The sequence below is a fragment of the Geotrypetes seraphini genome, chromosome 3, assembly GCF_902459505.1.
Source record: "Geotrypetes seraphini chromosome 3, aGeoSer1.1, whole genome shotgun sequence".
Taxonomy (NCBI): domain Eukaryota; kingdom Metazoa; phylum Chordata; class Amphibia; order Gymnophiona; family Dermophiidae; genus Geotrypetes; species Geotrypetes seraphini.
Window position 1 is genome coordinate 208,678,356 of NC_047086.1, and position 21,007 is coordinate 208,699,362.

At 43.8% G+C, this 21,007-nt stretch overlaps 1 protein-coding gene across 2 annotated transcripts in view; it reads left to right on the plus strand.

Moving 5' to 3' along the window:
• Nucleotides 1-21,007, plus strand: part of OS9 (OS9 endoplasmic reticulum lectin) — a 206,029-nt gene that overhangs the window by 116,732 nt on the left and 68,290 nt on the right. For both annotated transcript variants that reach the window (XM_033937158.1, XM_033937157.1), the window contains exons 8-9: nt 2,241-2,380; nt 13,065-13,107. In XM_033937158.1, coding sequence (XP_033793049.1) covers nt 2,241-2,380; nt 13,065-13,107 — 183 coding nt within the window. The remainder of the gene's footprint in view (nt 1-2,240; nt 2,381-13,064; nt 13,108-21,007) is intronic.

Genomic DNA, 21,007 nt, shown 5'->3' on the forward strand with positions numbered 1-21,007 from the left:
AGGGATTGTACATTTAGCATACTGAATCCTTCAGGGACTAACAAAAGATTATTGAAGGCGAAAACCTAATCTTTCAATCCCTGCTAAGTGAGGGAGGCGTGGTATTAATGTAATAACCCTTGTAGGGTTTTCTGAGGTTGAGAAGGAGTTTAATTGCTGCAGAATTATAAGAGGCACATTATCACAGGCATACATGTGCCTGCTGGTTGCTCTGGTAACAAAGGGTAAACATTCTGGTTACTGCTGCTGCCTGGCATTGGCACTGTGAAACCTGTGTCCTACTTTGTTGCTTGTTTCTGTGAACTGAATTAATGCTGTTTTGGGTTAAAATATTTATTAGAAAGGTTTTTATTTTACTAGGAAGTGGTGATTCATTAATAAGTATTGTCACTCTCTGCTTGAGAGTTGTAAGTACTGTCATAGGAAAGAAGGGTGTTTTAAACACATTGTAATGGCCCGTTGTATAGACTTTTTGATAGTTTGAATAGGCTGGAGGCCTGATTTAATTATCTGACTTTATATGCTTTACTGTTGAAAAATAGAGCACAGAGCTGGGTGAATTGTTAATTTTACTGTGTTCTGAAAATTAAATGAGAGAGGAAAAAATAATAAAAGTTTATTTTTGACGGAGGACTTTCATTAGTTAGGAATTTGGGTTCTAGATAGTTTTTCTCCTTTAAGTTGTTTGAGATTAAGGAGGAGATTCAAGAAAGTGAAGAATTCAGAAAACCTGAGCTCCAACAAATCCAGGAAGAAGAGCTGAAGAAAAACAAGAAACTGGTGAGACAGATACTGAGAAAAAGACAGATTCGGGAGATGTCCAAGCCAATTTCCTCAGCAGACAGGCACTGGATTCGGGAGACTGGACGCAGTCTGCTTCAGCCTTCCAAACCATTGTTTTACTTTGGAGTTGCCCAATGTTCGATCTCATGGCAACAGCGCAGAACAAGGTGGACAGTAGAGAATGACACGGTGACAAAATTCATCACCGTCCCCGTCCCCGCGGATAACCGTGGGAAATAATCCCATGTCATTTTTTAGTGTCTATTTCAGCCTCAGTCCTTCTATACCAGCATTCTTCAAAGCAAAGCTTGAGGGTCAGTGGTTGTAGCCATTCATACTCTGATTCTTCCCTCTCTCCTTAAAGAATGACATGAAGATGGTTTACCACGGTTATCCGCGGGGACGGGAACAGTGATGAATTTTGTCACCGTGTCATTCTCTAGTGGACAGCTTCTTCAGTCGAAGGACCAAGCCCGGAAGCATGGGTCTAGATCAGGGGTGGGCAACAAGGGCCGGAATCCAGTCAGGTTTTTAGGATTTCCCCAATTAATATGCATGAGATCCATTTGCATCCAATGGGAGGCTGTGCATGCAAATAGATCTCATGCATAATCATTGGTGAAATCCTGAAAACCCGAATGGATTCCGGCCCTCGTTGTTCACCCCTGGTCTAGATGCTCTGGTCCAACCGTGGCTACAGAGCGAGCTGTTGTACATCGGAGAGAAGATCTGGGCCAGCCAAGCATCTGGGTCAATCACAGCCTTAGTACCCTCCCCGGATGCGCTGGGGAGGGGCCTACAGAAACCTGGGCCAATCGGAGCCTTAGGCCCCTCCCTGGCGTATCCCAGGAAGCACCAGGGAGGGGAACGTCTTAGGGAGTAGGCATCCCTCCGGCTGGCCTTCGTAAACAAGGTAAAGGGGGTTATCGCTGGCTTGGGGTAGTATTGGGGTTGTTGCTTGGCAGCGGGAGGAAGTGGGCATCCCTCTCACTGCTAGGGGATGTGTCGCTTGGTGGCGGGAGGGAGTAAGCATCCCTCCCACTGCCGGGGCCTCCTAATTTGGGGAAGAGCAATTGCTCCTAAAGTTTGAGTGCAGAGGCTTTTAATAACCTGAAGCCCACAAAAGTTCAGTAGTATCAAGAATCTGAACGTTTGTCTCCTGAGTTACAATAGAACTTAGTTGTGCAGTGCTTCAGACTGACATTTTGGGCTCCTTTTACTAAACAATATAAGAGCATTTTACTGTGGGCCGATGAGGTAAATTCTCCGGCGCTCATTGAATTCCTATGAGTGTCATAGCATTTACCTCGCTGGCCCACAGTAAAAACGCTGCTTAATAAAACCCAGCATTTATTACTTTTTTTTCTCAACTGTATAGCATTATTATTTCCTGTAAAAAATAATTTCCCCAGTTTTGCTGGTGGTTTGCAGCTGTTGACCTTTTTGCTTGGTTTTAGAGGAAGTTGCAGAAGAAACACAGATGGTTCCTGAAGAGGAGAGTTTAGCTAAGGATCTCGAAGATGATGAGACAGACTTCTGGGATAAAGTTCTTCAACCAGAGGCCCAAGATGAAGAGACGCCTGACACAGAAGCCTGGGTAGCCATGCATTTTAATTGTATATGTTTGAATGCTGTATTAAAACTCATTGGTTTGCAGGAGATATTTTAAGATTTTCTTGCTTATCAGTTTGAGCTATGCTCTATTTTATTCTTAGATGAATTAGTTGTACCAGAATGGGTAAGAAGACCTGAGCTGTATGTTTTGTAACTGTTTAAAAATTTTTTCTCTGATCTGCTGTTTTATGCGAAAAGTAAAAGATGGAATGACTTAGACCACTGTTCTTCAACTGCCGATCTGTGGACCGGTGTCAGTCCGCAGGAAATTTCTGCTGGTTTGCACAGGGCCGGCGAGATTGATTAACTTCAATTTCCTGCCGGTCCGCGCAGGGCCGGCAAGATCAACGAGATATTTTCAGCTGGGCTGGAGAGATCATGGGGAGCCTCTGACAGTGGCTTTCTCCCCTCTCTGCAGCTCTCCTTACTTACCAGTGCAGCGATTCACGAAGGCAGCCTTTGGGCTTTTGCTGAGTCGCGGCCGTCTCTGATGATGCAACTTCCTCTTTCCTCAGACCCAACAAAGGACCTGAGGCTGTCTTCCTGAATTGCTGCGCTGGTAAGTAAGGAGAGCTGCTGGGAGGGAAGAAAGCCACTGTTGGAGGCTGGGAAGCTGCTGAGCAAGGGAAATAAAGGGACAGCTGCTACTGGACCTGGAGAGGGAGAAGGAGTGATGCTGCTGGGAGGGGAGGAGGGAAAGGAGTCTGGGAAGCTTCTGGACAAGGGAAAAAAGGACAGCTGCTACTGGACCTGGAGGGAAGGAGAAGGAGAGATGCTATTGGGAGGGGAGGAAGGGAAGAGAGTTGCTGCTGGACAGGAGGAGGAGGGAAGGGAGAAGGAAAAAAAAGAAGGAAACAGCTGTCAGGGAGATTAGAGGAGGGGAAGAGGAGAGACAGGCATGAGAAAGTAGAGAGATTGATGATGGGAAGGGGTCAGCAGAGAAATAAGCAGAGAGGGCCAACAATGCTAGATCTGGTGTAGGAGAGAGCAGTGAAGCTGGAATGAATCATGTAAAAAGGAGAGAGGGGGCACAGGCTGGATGGAAAGGGAAGAGGGACATAGAAAGAAGACAGATACCATATGGAAGGGGGAGAGGGCAGACAGTGGATGGAAGGGGCAGATGCTGGATTGAAGAGACAGAGAGGGCAGACGCTGGAAGGAAGAGAGTGAAAAAAAGATGAAAGCAGAAACCAGAAACGACAAAAGGTAGAAAAAAATAATTTTATTTCTATTTTGTGATTAGAATATATCAGATTTGAAATATATATCCTGCTACAGCTGGTGTTAGACATAACTGGGGACTGCAAAGCCCAGGCAGTGCTTCTTTAGCTTCCAGCTGGCTTAGGGCGCTCTCTGACCAGGGGGGCAGTTGCCCTTGTTGCACTTCCCTAACACTATTCCTGTCATGTGTGACTGCAGTATTCTGTTAGCATGATATTTCTGTGTAGCATGGCTTATTCAGTTTTCTTGATAGTAGATATGTGAAGGGGAGGGGAGACAGGGGTTTTGTTGATCCTTGCTCTGTATTATTTGTATTTATAAAATGACAATTGTACAGAATATTGTTTCTTTTTATACTTTAATAAAATATATTCAATATAAAATAACTGAGGCTTGTGTGGATGGGATCAGATGATTTGTGGGGTGTGGGGACCGAGCTCGCGGAGATGGGGCGGAAACGGGGTTTTTAAATTTTAGTCCTAGAAGTTTGCCAGTCCACAAAATAATTATTTTATTTCTACCGGTCCACGGGTGTAAAAAGGTTGAAAAACACTGACTTAGACTGCTTTGCAAGGAGTCTATTTATTTTTTTAGTTGTGTGATCACTTAGCCTTCTTGGCCTGCTGCAGGTTGCCATTTTAAGTTTGGGCTTGGCAATGTTTACAGGCCTCATGGGATGAAGTTTCAACTACTGCTTAAAAGAAATGTCTATAAAGACTACAGAGTAGAGAGTTGCACAGGGACAGAAATCCCACCCGTCCCCGCCAGGATCCTCTCCATCCCCACCTGTCCTCGTCAGGATCTTCTTCGTCCCCACCCATCCCCACAAGGAATTACCTCCATCCCCGCCCGTCCCCATAAAAAGCAGCAATTAATTCTGACAGGATCATCAATTCCACAGTTTCTTTTGTGTTTGCGCTGCTGTTTTCCTTGTGGAATCTCTTTGGTGAAACCCATTTTTGTTTTTTGTTCAGGTAATTAACTTATAAACCCCCTCTTTTATTAAGGCTGACGTGTACATTATATTATATGGACGAACCCTTCTTCCAAAGTCTTACAACCCTGTGGGAGTCCCGTTGGCTAGAGGGGGGTCCCCATGGGAGTCCCGCGGGTTAGGGGGGGATTCCTGTGGGAACCCCGTGGGACCCGCGGGATTCCCGCGATCCCCGTTCCCGTGCAGACCTCTACTCCAGAGTTAATGTGTTCCAAGTTTTGGATGGCATCGCATGGTTTCCTTCACCAGAGAACTACAGCTGGACTTGGAAGGGGATGGTTAACCAAAAGGAATAGTTGCAACCAAAGGCTGATTGTGTTGCAAAAAATAATTTTCAGCAGAGATTCTTTGGTTTGCTGGTTATACTAGCCAGTACAAAATTGTTAGGGGGCCCGCTGAAGGAGGGCAAAGAGAGAGCCTTTTTTTTTATTTTTTCAAAATGGCGATGGGTGGCATCGGAAACGGGCCCCCCCCTCCCGCAATGGAACTCAAGATCAGCAACGGGCCTCCCCCAGCACTCAAGATTGGCAATGGGCCTCCTCCTCCCAAGGCATCAACAGCACTTCAGATCGGCAACGCAGTGCTCAGCCCAAAACTTCCCCTTTGACGCAGCTTCCTGTTTCTGTCCGGGCAGTTCGCATAAGAGGGAAGCTTTGGACTGAGCATCGCGTTGCTGATCTGAAGTGTTGTTGATGCTGGCGGGGTCCCGTTGCCAATCTTGAGTGCCGTCGGGGGGGGGGGGATGGCCCATTGCTAATCTTGAGTGCCATCGCGAGGGGGAGGGGCTCGCCGATCTTGACTGCCATTATGGGTGGGGGGGGGGGGTGGCGGCCCTTTGCTGATCTTGTTGCCAAAATCGGAAAGAAAGATGAGAGGAAGGGAGGGAGATGTGCCTGGGGTGGATGGAGAGATTGAGAAAAGGGGGCAGATGATGGAAATGAGAAGGGAGAGAGAAAGAGAAGGGGGCAGATGATGGAGGTGAAGAGAAGGGGGAGAGAGAAGAGGGCAGACGGATGTCAGTTGAGAAGGGAAAGCAAATGCTGAATGGAAGTGGAGAAAGAGAACACATACTGGATGGAAGAAGGAGATAAAGAAAAAGGACATATGCTGGATGGGGGAAGAAGATAGTGAGATAGTGAAGGGGTGAAGGAAAGGGATGGCATGCTGTGGGTAGACAGTGAAATGAGGGAAACTGAGGACTGCATAGTAAGAAAGAATTTAATTTAGATGGAGACAGAAAATAAAGAAGGAACACCAGAGAAGGAAAGGAAAGGGAAGAGAGAGGAGAGAGAGATGCCAGGGAAGGAGACAGAGATATCAGATCTGAGCGGAGGAAATGAGAAGAGAGAGATGCTAAAAATCACAGGGGGAGGGAAAGAGAGATGAAAGGAGGGAGATGCCAGACCTTGAGGGAACAGAGGGAAGTCGATGGATGCCAGACCAAAGGGGGGTTGCCAAGAGGAGAGATGGCAGGGGGAGACGGACAGTTTCTGGAAGGGGCCGACAGTGGATGGAAGAAAGAGAATGACAAGAAGATGAGGAAAGCAGAAACCACATGACAAAGGTAGAAAAAATTCTAGTTTTTTGCTTTAGGATAAAGTAGTATTATAGCTGTGTTGATAAATGTTTAGAAATAGAAAATGGAAATACGGTGATCATTTTATTGGACTAATTTTAATACATTTTTGACTAGCTTTCAGAGACCAAATTCTCCTTCCTCAGGTCAGGACAGTATACTGTAACAGTAGTATACTTTATCCCAGGACAAGCAGGCAGCCTATTCTCACATGTGGGTGACGTCATCCACAGAGCCCGGATGCGGACAGCCTCGCAAGCAGACTTGCTTGGAGAAACGTAGAAGTTTCGAGTCTGCCGCACCGTGCATGCGCAAGTACCTTCCCGCCCAGCACAGGGCGAGTCTCCTCAGGTTTCCGCAGAGCCAAAAAGTCTGTCTTTGACGCTGTTTGTGAAACTTCATTGCTTCATGCCTTCTCTTCACCATGGTTTGAGTTAGTTATTTCGCGAATCGCTGTGTTCATTTCTTTATTTTCTGTTTTAAAAAAAAAAAAGATAGAATTATTTTTTCTTTGTCAACTGACTGGCAATGCAGGTCGCTCGCCCACAGTCTGCGGGCTTCGACTTCGCAGTGGCTATCTTCCCTTCTATGTCCCAGCCAGTAATGGGCTTCAAGAAGTGTAGCCAGTACCAGCGTGTGATTTCCCTCAAGGTCCCACACCGCTGGTGTCTTAAGTTCTCAGACCTGACCATAGTCTGAGCGCTGTGCTACTCTTCAACCTCGAACCCTTAAGCGTCGTCAAGTTCAAATGGAAAAGCTGTTCAGGATGGACTCTTCAGCTACACCTTCGACCTCGAGTCCTGACTCGGTCCAGACTTCAGCCAGGAGTATTCCTGCTTCCACGACTCTGACCTCAAGTCTCATAAAACCTTCCTCGTGTGGATCGTCTTTGGCCTCGAGTACACCTGCTTTATCTTCCCCTGAGCTTCCCTCAGGTCAGATACCTAAGCGGAAGGTTCCTGCGGTGGTCCTCAAGTTATCCAAACATCAGTCCAAGCCAAAGCATGCTTCTGCTGCCACCTCAGAGCCTATAGCCTCAGCAAGTGGTTCAGTTTCAGACTCGGATCCACAATTGCAGGCTTCTCTCCAGACCATGTTAGAGCAGAAATTTGTTCAGTTACTGACCAAATACATTCTTGCCTCGACTCTGTTTCCTGCAGTCCAGCCTGGGCAATCAGCAGTCTCCCGCAAGGTCGAGTCCCTGCCTGTGCCTCGAGCTGAGTCTACACACTCTATGCAAGGAGTCGAGTCTTTGCGAGTGTCTCAATTGGAATCTACACACTGTATGCAAGGTGTCGAGTCTTTGCGAGTGTCTCGACAGGAATCCTTCTCGAGGTCAGATCAATTATCTTTTTCCTCCTTTCTTCGTCAAATGGCTGACAACTTGGAAATTAAATTGGACGATGGTTCTAAATATTCTAAGGTGTGTTTAGAGGAAATGCATCTGCCTCAGCCTCCTCTGGAGTCACTCAAGCTTCCTCTTAATAGACTTTTGTCTCAAACTTTCAGACGAAATCTTGAGACTCCTTATGCTATACCTGCTGTTCCAGGTAAATTGGAGAGGTATAGAACACTACATTGAAAGGGATTTGAGAATTCACAGTTATCTCACCAATCCCTTCTTGTGGAATCTTCATTACAGAGGACCCATCCTTCCAGAGTCTATGCCACAGTACCTCCTGGAAGAGAAGGCAAGACCATGGACAAGTTTGACCGTCGCCTTTATCAGAATTCCATGATGACCTCTAGAGTCCTCAATTACAATTTCATCTTCACGACATATTTGAAGTTTTTGATGACCATCTTCCAAGTTTTATGAAGAACTTGGATGAACATAGACATGTGGAGTTTCTGGAGCTCGGTGCTACCTTAGCACAACTCCAAGAATATCTTCTCCAGTCATCTTACGATGCTTTTGAACTTTTTTACAGGGTCACTGCTTTCTCAGTAGCGATGCACCACCTAGTCTGGCTTCACACCATTGATATAAACCCTAATCTTCAGGATTGTCTGGCTAATATTCCTTGTGAGGACAATGACCTCTTTGATGAATCCATAGAGGCCTTCACCAAGAAGTTGTCTGAGCATGAAAAATCTTTTGCTGCAGTTGTCAGACGAAAGCCTAAGCCAGCTCCTTCAAAGCCTTCTCGACCACTTCCAACTTTCCAGAGGCGTTATCCTCCAAGGGCGGCTTCTTATACTTGAGCACCCGCTAAGAAACAACAGCAACAGAAGCAACAGAAACCTCAGCCTTCTGCTGCACTTGAGGCTGCTCAGCCTTTTTGACTGTCTCACATAGAGCATAACCTCCATTGTTCTGCCTCTGTCCTCCCTTCCCCCATAGGAGATCGTCTCCATCATTTTTACCGATGGGGGACCATTACATCCGACCTTTGGGTGTTGTCAATAATCAGGGAAGGATACTCTCTTCATTTCTCTCAGATTTCACTAGAGCTTCCTCCAAGAGAGTATCCTTCCAATCCATCCCAGACTGCCCTTCTTCTTCAGGAAGCTCGAGCTCTGCTTCGTCTCTGTGCCATCAAGGAAGTTCCCTTGGAACAGCAGAGCAGGGGTTTTTACTCCCGTTACTTCCTAGTTCCGAAGAAGACAGGCGATCTGCGACCCATTCTGGATCTCAGGGCTCTTACCAAATTTTTAGTCAAAGAAAAATTTTGCATGTTGTCCCTGGCGTCCCTTTACCCCTTTCTAGATCAGAACGATTGGTTATGTTCTCTAGATCTCAAGGAGGCTTACACTCACATCCCCATTCATCCGACCTCCCATCAGTACCTCAGATTTCGGGTAGGGAATCTGCATTACCAATACAGAGTGCTACCCTTTAGCCTGGCTTCATCTACCAGAGTGTTCACCAAGTGCCTGGTGGTGGTAGCAGCAGCTCTAAGGAACCATGGTCTTCAGGTGTTTCCCTACCTAGACGACTGGCTCATCAAAGATTCTACTAAAGAATTGGCTAGAACACTTTAAACCTGAAGTAGTAAGTCTGACAAAACAGTTACTCAATGGGAGGAAACAGGATTTAAAATAGTATGAGCCCATCATGGATAACGTGAACCTCTGGCTCAGGCAAAGTCTCAGAGGTGACCAGCACCAGACATCAGTCTAAATGAGATTTGCCTCATACATCATATAGTCCGTAACAAAATTCATCACCTGTGAAAATAATAACACTCCCAAATGAAAAATGCCAGACTTAGTACTCAGGAAAAAGGGAAATGAAGGCATATAAACAACATACATTCCCTAAAGACTAAACTAACACAAAATAAATAAGGTGGACTGTGTGGGGTGGGAATGAAAGAGAAAATTAATAGATTAATAAATTAATCACACATAAGTTTAAAATTTTTGATAAGTAAATACATTAACATTTGTGAATTGATACATAATTATCAAATCTTGCTGAATAAATATCATATATATAAAAAAACTTTAAAAAAAGCCCTGAGAAAATTATTTTACGTGCTAATATAAAGTGCAAGTGCAAAAATTCCTATCGTAAACTAATTGCCAGAAAACAAAGACTAACTTGGAAGGTGAAATAGATATCCCAACATTTAATAAACAACTTAATACCAAGCAAGTAAAGTAAATAACATTGCCTAAGCAGATGTACAAAGGCTAAGCTAAACGCTAAATAATCAAACTATAAAAAAAAAAATATATATATATATATAAAGTGCCAATCCAAAAATTCATTGGTAAAAGTAAATATGACAAGTTGGTCTCTGTACTCATCCTAAATTATTACCTAAAGTGGTTTCAGAATTTCATTTCAACCAATCTATTGTACTTCCAATGTTTTTTCCAAGACCTCATTCTCATCCTGGAGAATCAGCTCTTCATACTCTGGACTGTAAACGTGCTTTGGCCTTCTACTTGAAACACCAAACCACACAGATCTACTCCTCATCTTTTTGGCTCCTTTGATCCAAACAAGTTGGGACATCCTATTTCTAAGCGTACCATCTCCAACTGGATGGCTGCTTGTATCTCTTTCTGCTGTGCTCAGACTGGACTGCATCTACAAAGTCAAGTCACAGCTCACAAAGTCAAAGCCATGGCGGCTTGAGTAGTTTTCCTCAGATCCACTTCTATTGAGGAAATTTGCAAAGCTGCCATCTGGTCCTCGGTTCATACTTTCACTTCTCACTATTGTCTGGATGTTTTCTCCAGACGGGATGGCCATTATGGCCAGAGATTATTACAAAATGTATTCTCCTAAGTTGCCAACACTCCCACCATCTCATTCTGGTTAGCTTGGAGGTCACCCATATGTGACCTGGGATAAAGCACAGTTACTTACCGTAACAATTGTTATCCAGGGACAGCAGGCAGCTATTCTCACAACCCACCCACCTCCCCTGGTTGGCTTCTCTGCTAGCTATCTGAACTGAGGAGACTTGCAGTGTGGCAGACTCGAAACTTCTACGTTTCTCCAAGCAAGTCTGCTTGCGAGGCTGTCCGCATCCGGGCTCCGTGGATGACGTCACTCTCATGTCCGCTGTCCCTGGATATCAACAGTTACGGTAAGTAACTGTGCATTACTGACCTAAGAAAAGAGGGTTTGACCTCTGAAAACCAATTAAAAAATGTATTAGTCCAATAAAATGGTATTATCTTATTTTCCATTTTTTGTTTTATTTTTATTTGTTAATTTGTAAAGTGATTTATTTCTCTTTTTTTCAAATTTACATCTGCTATCTTTATATTTTGTTCAGTATTGGGGGATATGTGCCACTGTTTCTTTACCCCCTAAACTGTACCATTCCTTCAGTTTGTAGCACAAGCCAGCATGCTGAATGCTCTGCACTGCTCCGATGGTCACAGAATTCCTATGATTGCCAGAACAGCACAGAACATTCAGCCCGCCAGCCAGCGCTAAAAACCTCTTCCATGCTTTTGTAAAAAATGGAGGGGGAGTTTAGTTTGTGATTACTTATTTCATACTAGGTGAGGGTGGTTCTGTGTCCTGTGTGTATGGAAGACATGGCTTTCTGTTAGCATTCACCAGCCTTGTTTGACGAAATGCATCAGGCATGGTTCCTGGAAGCACCTTAAATAAATCTGATTTGAATCTCCTTATTGTCTGCCGATCTTTTTTTCTTCCACGTTGGATTCTTTGGTGGACTGCTTGCCTTGCTGTTTTGTTACAAATTAACATACATGGAGTGGAACGTATCAGATTTGGTTGATTATACATACATATGGGTTAAAGTTGGATGACAGAGTGAGGCAGTTGAGAGGAGTTGCAAACTTGGATATTAATATAGACTTATGTTTCGGATAGTATTACTGCTTTACAATGCATTTGAACACTTTTATATACATTAGGAAAGGGTTCAGAGTTAAAATCCTGAGCAAGTAGGTGGAAAAGGAAGGGGGGGGCTTTGTTCAGAGATGTTTGGGGCTTGCATAGAACTAAAACTACACTGGTATGGTAATCTTTGTTGTTTGTTTTTGAATTTTAAAATAAATGAAAAAAAGAATTACAAAAGTGGAAATAAAGAAGTGAATAAGAAAACAGGCAAATGAGTGTGGGGTGTGGGTGGGGCAGGGCCAGGGGGGGCCCAGTGTACTTGTGTGCCTAAGGGCCCTCGAATAATTAATCCTGCCCTGCATATGCCTAAATTTGAGCCTAGAAGTGAACTAGAAAGCTTCTGTAGAGTGGTGCTTGATATTGCCATTAAGTTACCAGGCTGGTTCATTGTGGAACATATTTTATTGGTCTGCCTTTGTACTTGTATATTCTCTGTATGGTTGTCACATAAGTGTTCTCATTAATAGTTCTGTCCTCTGCATTCTACTTTTCAAATTCTTGTCTCTTGTATCCTCTAAGTCCTTTCAGGCTTTCTCAGACTGCCCATCGTCTTTAGCCTCCTAACTTCATTGTTTTTTGAAGTGATGATTCCCAACTACATCATAGAAACATAGAAAGATGACGGCAGAAAAGGGCCATAGCCCATCAAGTCTGCCCACTCCATTAACCCTCCCTAAACAACCCCCTAAGGGGTCACAGGTGGCATCACTGCTCTCGTAAAGATCCGACTTGGGCATCCCATTTATTCTTAAAATCTTGTATGCTGCTGGCCGCGATCACTTGCTCTGGGAGTTTGTCCAATGGTCTACCACTCTTTCTGTGAAGAAGTACTTCCTGGTGTCCCCATGAAATTTCCTCAAGTTTGTGGAGGTTCCGTTCCAGGAATCCACGCAAATTTCAAAAAATCACAAATATGGTTTTTCACCTGTCAAGAGGCAGGAGAGGGCAGCTGGGGCACCGGCAGGTGCAGAAAATCACTCGCGATATGCTCAGACCGCCTCTTCCTGTTACTAAAGTCAGGCTACACCAATCAAGAGCTGCTATGACATGCCAGATAGCGTGTCAAAGCAGCTCCTGATTGGTGTAATCATGACTTTAGTACAAGGAAGTGGCGGTTGGAAAATACCGCGAATTACTGAGTCCACATTTCACGAACCACAAATTTGCAGGGGTTTACTATACTTCCAGTTTTCTATTGCCAAAAGTTTGTTTTTACAATGCCAATGCCTTGAATCCAATTCAGCCACCACCCTCCAGGCTCCCTCTGGTCTTTCTTTTGCTTCAGGGCTCTTCTTTCCTCCCTTAAAAAACACATTCTACTTTCAGACTTTGTCACTGCCTCCTTTTCCTCAAGTATCTATTGTTCCTCCATTCAAGTATTCTGTGCCTTTTTTCCCCACCCCAATAAGTTTTGTGCCTACTTTCAGTTACATTCAGGGCACCTTTGGTCTACTAAAATTATGACACTTTTGAGAACTATAGTGTTACTGAATAATACTGTGTCCAGTCTGCATTTTACCTGTGTCTTTGCTCTTTAGGAGGAAGATAATGTTGCGAAGGCAGCTGCCCAGCAACCTGATGGTAAGGGGACTATTTCTTCTACGTATCACCCTAATATTAACATGATCTTGGAAGTCTCACTATTTGGGAAGAGAATCTGTGGAAAGCATTTCTGGATACTGTAAAAGAGAGGGCAGAAATATCAGATCACTAAATATATTTCCAGTGCAATAGGAATGGTATGTAATTTAAAGAGAGGATAAGATTGGGCAGACTGGATGGACCATTCTGTTCTTTATCTGCCATCATCTACTACAGGTATGTTGTTATGTTATGTCTTGGGTTACTCTGTCCATTCTCGTGAGCATACTGCAGAAAGGTGTCAATTACAGCTTTTGAAATCTTCTCCTTCTCCCAGGAGTCTGCTGCCCCTTCAATTTCTCTTTCTGCAGGTGAGCATGAAAGGTGTCTTCTGGTCTGCTTGATTTATTTCTTTTTATCCCAGGACAATCAGGCAGATATTCTCACATATGGGTGATATCATTCATGGAGCCCTGGTTTAAAGTGCATCGCCACTTTAAGAACTTAAGAAAGTTTGCAAACTGCCTGCCCCATGCATACATGAGTGTCTTCTCGGCCAATGCCACTCACAGCTCCTCAGTTCTTAGTTTTTGGTGGAGCTAAGAAGTCATGCTTTTTGAATGTTCAAATTTTTGCCTTTGCCTTCCTGCGCACGCATATTTTTTATTTGTATTTTATCTGCGTATTTGAGTTCAAAGAAAAAAGAATAAAAGAGACGAGAACATTTTTATTCTCACCTCACGGGCTTCCTCCGCTGAGGCCTCTTCATTTTCTTCAGCCATTGAATTCAATTTGGCTGATGCAGTTTTTTCATTGATGTCCCGGCTGCTAACCGGTTTTAAGAAGTGTTATAGGTGCCAACGACAAATTTCCATCACTGACCCACATAGCTGGTGCTTACAGTACCTTGGCCCTGAACACCTTGTTGAGTCCTGCGCACAGTGTTCTACCCTGCAAATGCATACTATTAAGAGTCGCTAGCTCCAACAAGAGAAGTTGTTTAGCATCAGTATGGACACCAAGAAGAAATCACAGCCTTCTACATCGAAAGCATCAACTTCGGCATCGGGGGACATCGCTCTATTGGATGAGCCAGCTAAAAAGCCGCCAGTTTCCCAACAGGTCTCGTAGGTCAACATTGCATCGAGTCCCTTGATGCCAACCAAGCGACGACCACTTTTAGATCTGGCCTCTTCTCCATCAAGGTGTGCATCCTCTCCGAGGCCAGACAAGGCACCGATGGTACCAGCAGAACGCCAAATGGTATCGGTGCTCTCATACCGGGAAAAGCTCGAAGCACTGTTCCAAGTCAGTGATATGTTCAAACTCCTTACTCCAACACTGACTCCATCAGTACCAACCCAGCCTGAGTCTAAGGCCACCAGGTCCTGCAGTACCTGATACTGGATCTCTGGTACATTGTCAATGTTCCACGTATAAACACCGCTCACTAAGAGACCATTCTCCATCCAGTTCCTCGAGGCATCAGCGTTCTTCCTCATCATCAAAACTATCCAAATCCACTCAGCATCGTTCATCCTCAGCTGCTTCAAAGCGCAAGCATTGGTCTTCTTCCCACTCTACAAAGTGTGCAAGGAAGTCACGTCATATATCTTCATCTTCATCGGATCCACACCAGACTCGACGTCAACATCGGTCCTGCCACACTCCTTCACCAAAAGACTTTTATGATTCAGACTTAGTCTGACTCAGCAGGTGATGTCCTTGAGTCTACTACAGAGCCTTATGACTCCCTTTCTGAAAAGTCTCCTCAAAAGTCTCCATACAGCAGCAAGATTGATAATGGGATTGTCGAAATATGATGAGAGACCACAAACTAAAACTGAACCCAGACAAAACAAAATTCATACTTCTCAAAAAAAATTAAAACCCCAACCATAACAAACCTAGTAATAACCTCAATCACATACCCCATTCAACCCACTCCAAAACTTCTGGGAATGACTATAGACAGATGCTGCACCATGCAACCACAAATCAACAAAACAATACAGAAATCATTCGCGGTCATGAGAAACCTAAAGCAAGTTTAAAAATTCTTCGACAGAAAACAATTCCAGCTCATGGTCTAGCTCCTAGTCCAAGTCTCCTTGACTACTGCAACATCCTATATCTCCCCTGCCCCACAACAATGATAAAACAACTACAAAAAGTACAAAACACAGCCCTGAGACTAATCTATTCACTAAGAAAACATGACCACATCACCGAGGCATACCTCGACTCACACTGGCTCCCAATTCAAACAAGAATACTATTTAAATTCTACTGTCTATTATTTAAATCCATAAATGGTGACAGCCCAGCCTACTTGAACAACCGCCTAATCCAAATTACCACAACCAGACACAGGAGAACCCAGACACCATTCACATACCCTCCAATCAGAGACATCAATGGAAAAAACTGTACGATGGCCTTCTAGACACACAGGCAGCAAAACTAGACCACCAATTCTCCAATCTACTAATCACGACCCCAGACTATAAAACTTTCAGAAAAGAAATAAAAACCATGCTATTCAAGAAATCCATGAAAACTAACTAACACCATATGAAACATTTTAATCCTCTGAAGCAACCCGCTCTACTCTGTAACACTTCTGGACATGTCCAGAAATCCTCTTCTTTAATCTGCCTTGAACCACAAGGTAATGGCAGAATAATCACTAATGTAATGTAAAGAGCTAAGTCTCCTACTGAAAGACTTTCCTTCACAAAATTTATTCAGCAATTAGGTAAAGAGCTCCCAGTCAAATTAGAAGCTAGTTCTATCTACAGTGCTGAATATTTGGAGGCTTTGGACTATGATGAGCCTCCTAAAGAACTCCTTCAATTACCATTACATGGTATTCTCAGGGAGACTCTTCATAAGAACTGTGAACTGTTTTGATTCATGACTTGTGTATGTTTGAAATCTACTATAATAAAACTTTAAGCACGCATGCACACTCTTACCGGTGTGTTCCATGATCCCTGATCTGTAGGTCTGTGGCCGGCAAGAGTGCACATGCGCACTAGAAGACACCAGGACTCCTCCTCCCAAGCACCAGCCACACTGACTGGCTTTGGCTCTGCGGGCCTCTCATGGAGCCCACCTTCCCACCCAGCATGGATGGTGGCTGTGGCAGCGATGCGGGCCAATACCAGGGCGACTTGAGGCGGCTGTCAGATTGAGGTGTGCGTGGCGGCTGTTGGCACGTGCAGGCTGCGGCGTCTTGAGGCGGCTGATGGCGCATGCAGGCAGTTGAGTTGTGGCGAAGTCGAATGCTGGACAGAGGAGCAGGCAAGGGGTGCTACTGGACAGGGAGAGCTTGAAAGAGGTGCTGCTGGAAGGGGATGGAGGAAACAAGAAGGGAGGCCTACTGCTGGACAAGGGGAGCAGGGAAGAGGTGTTGCTGGACAGGGGGGATGTAACAGGAAGGGAGGCCTACTGCTGGACAGGGGAGCAGGGAAGAGGTGCTCCACGCTGGACAGTGGGGGGTATAAGAAAGGGAGAAGGCCTACTGCTGAATGGGGAGCAGGGAAGAGGTGGTGCTGGACAGGGGAGGAGGTAAAACGAAGGGAGAAGGGCTGCTGCTGGACAGGGGGAGCAGTGAAGGGGTGGTGTTGGATACAGGGGAGGTAAAAGGGAGAAGGGCTACTGATGGACAGGGGGAGCAGGTAAGGTAAGGGGTGGTGGTGAACAGCCGAGGAAAGAGAGAGACGGAAAGAGAGACAGAAAGAAAGACAGACAGCGGGAGGGAGAGAGACAGAAAGAAAGAAAGAAAGAAAGACTTACAGACATATATTCTAGCACCCGTTAATGTAACGGGCTATAAGACTAGTTATTAATAAAATATATATTGAACTAAAAAAAACTAAACTAGGAAACCCCCCCCCTTACTATTACTGTGGCTCTCAGAATATTGGACTCTATACAAAATCATTTCTTCTCCTGGTTTTGACAAACCACAACTCCAGCATCAGTCTCTGGTGGTAGAGTCGACTTTGAAAAAATCTACTCCATCCAGAGTCTATGCATCAGTGCCACTAGGACGTGAAGGGCACACTATAGACAAATTTGGCAGTCGCCTGTTCCAAAACTCCATGTTGGCCAATAGTCCTCAACTACAATTTCTATGTCAAGACTCTGGTTAAAAAATTGTTGGTTTTTTTTTTCCAATTTATTCATTTTTAAAAACTTACAATAAGTGTAACATCATTTACATCATTTCAAACTCCAATACAATACTTAATATTCTTTAAATTCAATACAACCTATCATAAACCTCATTCTAATATATTTTATTTAATATTCAAACTATAGAACACCCACCACCCATCTTGGATGTGCATTTTTAAGGGAAAATATAATACTTAATCATTATAATATTTTGTTAATGGCTCCCAAATTTCCTGAATTTTTTTAAAATTCCCCTGCTGTATGGCTATTATCCTTTCCATTTTATAAATGTGGCATAAAGAGTTCCACCAGAAACTGTAATTCAGTCTTTCCCAATTTTTCCAGTTACTCATAATCTGTTGTATGGTAACCCCTGTCATAATAAGTAAAAGTCTTGTTATTTTTAGATGATATTTGACTCTTAGCCCTCATTGACATGCCAAACAGGACAGTATCATATGATAATGCCACTGGATTTTCCAACATACAATTTATTTGACCCCCCATATTGATTTCCAAAAAGCAAGAATCATTGGACAATAGAATATCAAATGATCTAATGTTCCAGTACCAACATCTATTAGATTTAGAGCTATCTAATTTCTGTAAACGAACTGGGGTCCAAAACGCTCTATGTAAAAGAATAAAACAAGTTTGTCTCATAGATGCAGACACTGTACATCTCATCCTCCAAGACCAAATTCGTGGCCATTGAGACGCATTAATTTGATGCTTAATCTCAATGCTCCAAATATCCCGAAGACCAGTTTTTGTTTTTTTATTTAAAAATCCAGATATTAATTTATACCACTGAGCGGCCTGATGTTCCAGAAAGTCCACCTGAAAACACAAGAACGGCAAACTATACTGATCACAAAGACTTTTCCATTGAATGATCCGGCTTTCTCTGTATCAAGATTTCAAGATTTTATTAATACTTGATGAATCGCTTATTCAATATACTAAGCGATGTACAACTTCATAAAAACGGGGATGTGTAGACAAACAAATAACTTAAGAGTTCAAACTCCAGGACAGACATGACTGGTGATGGATAAAGGGAAAAAGTTACAATTCTTAGTTAGAGAGAAGAAACAAAAATGGGGATGCAGAGAAGGCCTTTGATCGTGTGGAATGGACCTTTATGTACCAAGCAATGGATTGGTTTGGTATTGGTTCGTGATTTATACGGATGATTCAAACTTTGTATAACTCCCCTACTGCTAGAGTATATGTTAACAATAATTTTTCAGAACGTTTTGGTCTGCAGAGAGGTGTTAGACAAGGTTGTCCTTTATCTCCTTTGCTTTTTGATATTGTATTAGAAACTTTGTTATTAGCTATTCAACAAGTGAAGGATATACAGGGTATTCCTTACACAGGTCGGGAATACAAGGTCTCCGAATATGCAGATAACACATGGCTGCATTTGAAAAACAACCATTCCACATTTGCTGGAATTAATTGAGAAATTTGGGAAATTTTCAGGATACAAAATAAATTGGAGTAAATCAGAAATTCTTCCACTAAATGTTCATTGTACAAAAGGATTATTTGATTCTTTTCCTTTTCTTTGGAAAGAAGAAGGAATAAAATATTTAGGCATTTGGATAAAGAATACACTGGAAGAGACAATGAAAGTGAATGAAAAATTTTTATTGCAAAAGGTCGCAGAAATGTGTGAGCAATAGAACCATTACATCTTTCTTGGTGGGGGAGAGTTCAAACTATAAAAATGATGATTTTGCCTGTGGTTTGTTACCAGTTGGGTATGTTACCAGTGTTTTTTCCGGGGTCATTTTATAAAAAATTGAATAGTATTCTTACAAAATTTATTTGGCTGGGTAAAATTGCAAGAATTGCTCTAGTATCTTTACAAAAGTCAATCAAGGAAGGGGGATAAATTTTCCTAATTTTTATAGGTATCATCAATCCTATATTTTCATCAAGGTATGTATTGGATCCTCCCAGAGCTCATGGAAAAGTTCCCAGATTGGTTGACGTTGGAATGGCAACTCATGTTCCCTCTGAGATTAAGCCATGTTCTCAGTATCAAAATGCCTAGATTATATAAAGAAAACAGAATATTAGTAGATACATGGAAAACATTACGCAACAGCAGTAGCATATGTCAACAGGCAAGGAGGCACTAGAAGCGCCCCTTTGCAACTAGAAGCTCAACTTTTCTTTCAGTGGGCAGAGGCTCACTTGCAGGCTCTCTTGGCCATGAACGTGGCAGCAGTGGAAAATATGTAGGCCAATTTTCTCAGTCGGCAGACTCTCAACCTGGGGGAATGGTCTTTTTTCCACAGGTGTTCGACACCATAGTTCATGGTTGGGGCTGCCACAGATGGATCTGATGGCCTCGGCAGTGAACACCAAGACGCCTCATTTTTATGGCAAAAGATCTGAGCTCAGAAGTGAAGGGATAGACGTATTAGTCCAGCCGTGGCTGGAGAACGAGCTCTTGTAAGTGTTTCTCCCATGAACCATGCTCAGTCAAGTCATTCACAGGATTGCAATTCATCCTGTCTTGATAGTCTTAGCAGTGCCCAATTTGACCTCACAGACCATGGTATACGAACATAGTTCATCTCCAGGAGGATGAAGGCCTCAGACTTGTGGTCCAAGTGAATCTTCTCACTGATGGACCAGTTCCTTTTAAGAATCTGGAACACTTTGGGCTTACAGCATGGCTCTTGAATGGGCAGCCCTGCCAAGCAAGGGTTATTTGGATATGGTCATTACCACTTTGCTCAGAGCTAAGAAACTGTCCATGGTGGCAGCCTATGCTAAGACCTGAAAGTCTTTTCAGCACTGGTGTGCGGTGAAGGATGTAGCACCGTGGTGATCTCTGATTTTGGTAGTCCTGGACTTTTTGCAAGAGAGACTTTAGAAGGGGTTATTGAGTTGGTTCTCTGAAAGTGCAGGTAGCAGATCTTTCCTGTTTTCAAGCTTGGGTGGAAAGAGGCTCCTTGGGCTCTCGCCTAGATGTCGCCTGGTTCATCAAAGGAGCTCTGCATTTGCATCCTCCGGTGCGTCCCCTTTCCCTTCCTGGAACCTTAACATTGTGTTGCAAGGTCTTGATACTGCTCCATATGCGCCCTTACGGGAGGCTTTCATTTTGAATCTTAAGGTCAAGACAGTGTTCCTGGTGGCGCTTATGTCAGCAAGACGAGTCTCCAAATTACAAGCTCTTTCCTGCGGAGAGCCATTCCTGATGATCACGGAAGCAAGACTCTCCTTAAGCATGGCTCCATTTTTTTTTTTTTTTACAGAAAATAGTCTCATCTTGCTACATCAGTCAGAAAGTCCATTTGCCCGCTTTACGCAGTAAGAGTCTAAGAAAAAGGATAAAGTGGCCAAGATGACCGTAGTTATCTGACTGGGGCGAGATACGTCAAGAACAGTTGCCACTGTTATACCTGATTCGTTCCTGAGAATGCCGAAGCATAGGGGGAAGAGCGCTGCTGCAGCCTCATGGCACTCGGGGACCCCTCCTTTGGTAACTATTAAGGATTTCTTGAGATGCTGGCAGCAGGAGTCAGTATTATCGGGGAATTGCCCGCAGAAGACGCTGGTGTTGAGTGAAGCCACGGCGAATCTCTTTGGGCTGGAATCGACGCTAAGCCCCGATGCTAGGGCCCCGCCTCCACAGCCGCAGGGAGCCAGCTCACCAAAGTAGGACACTGTTTGAAGAGGCAGACTCTATCCC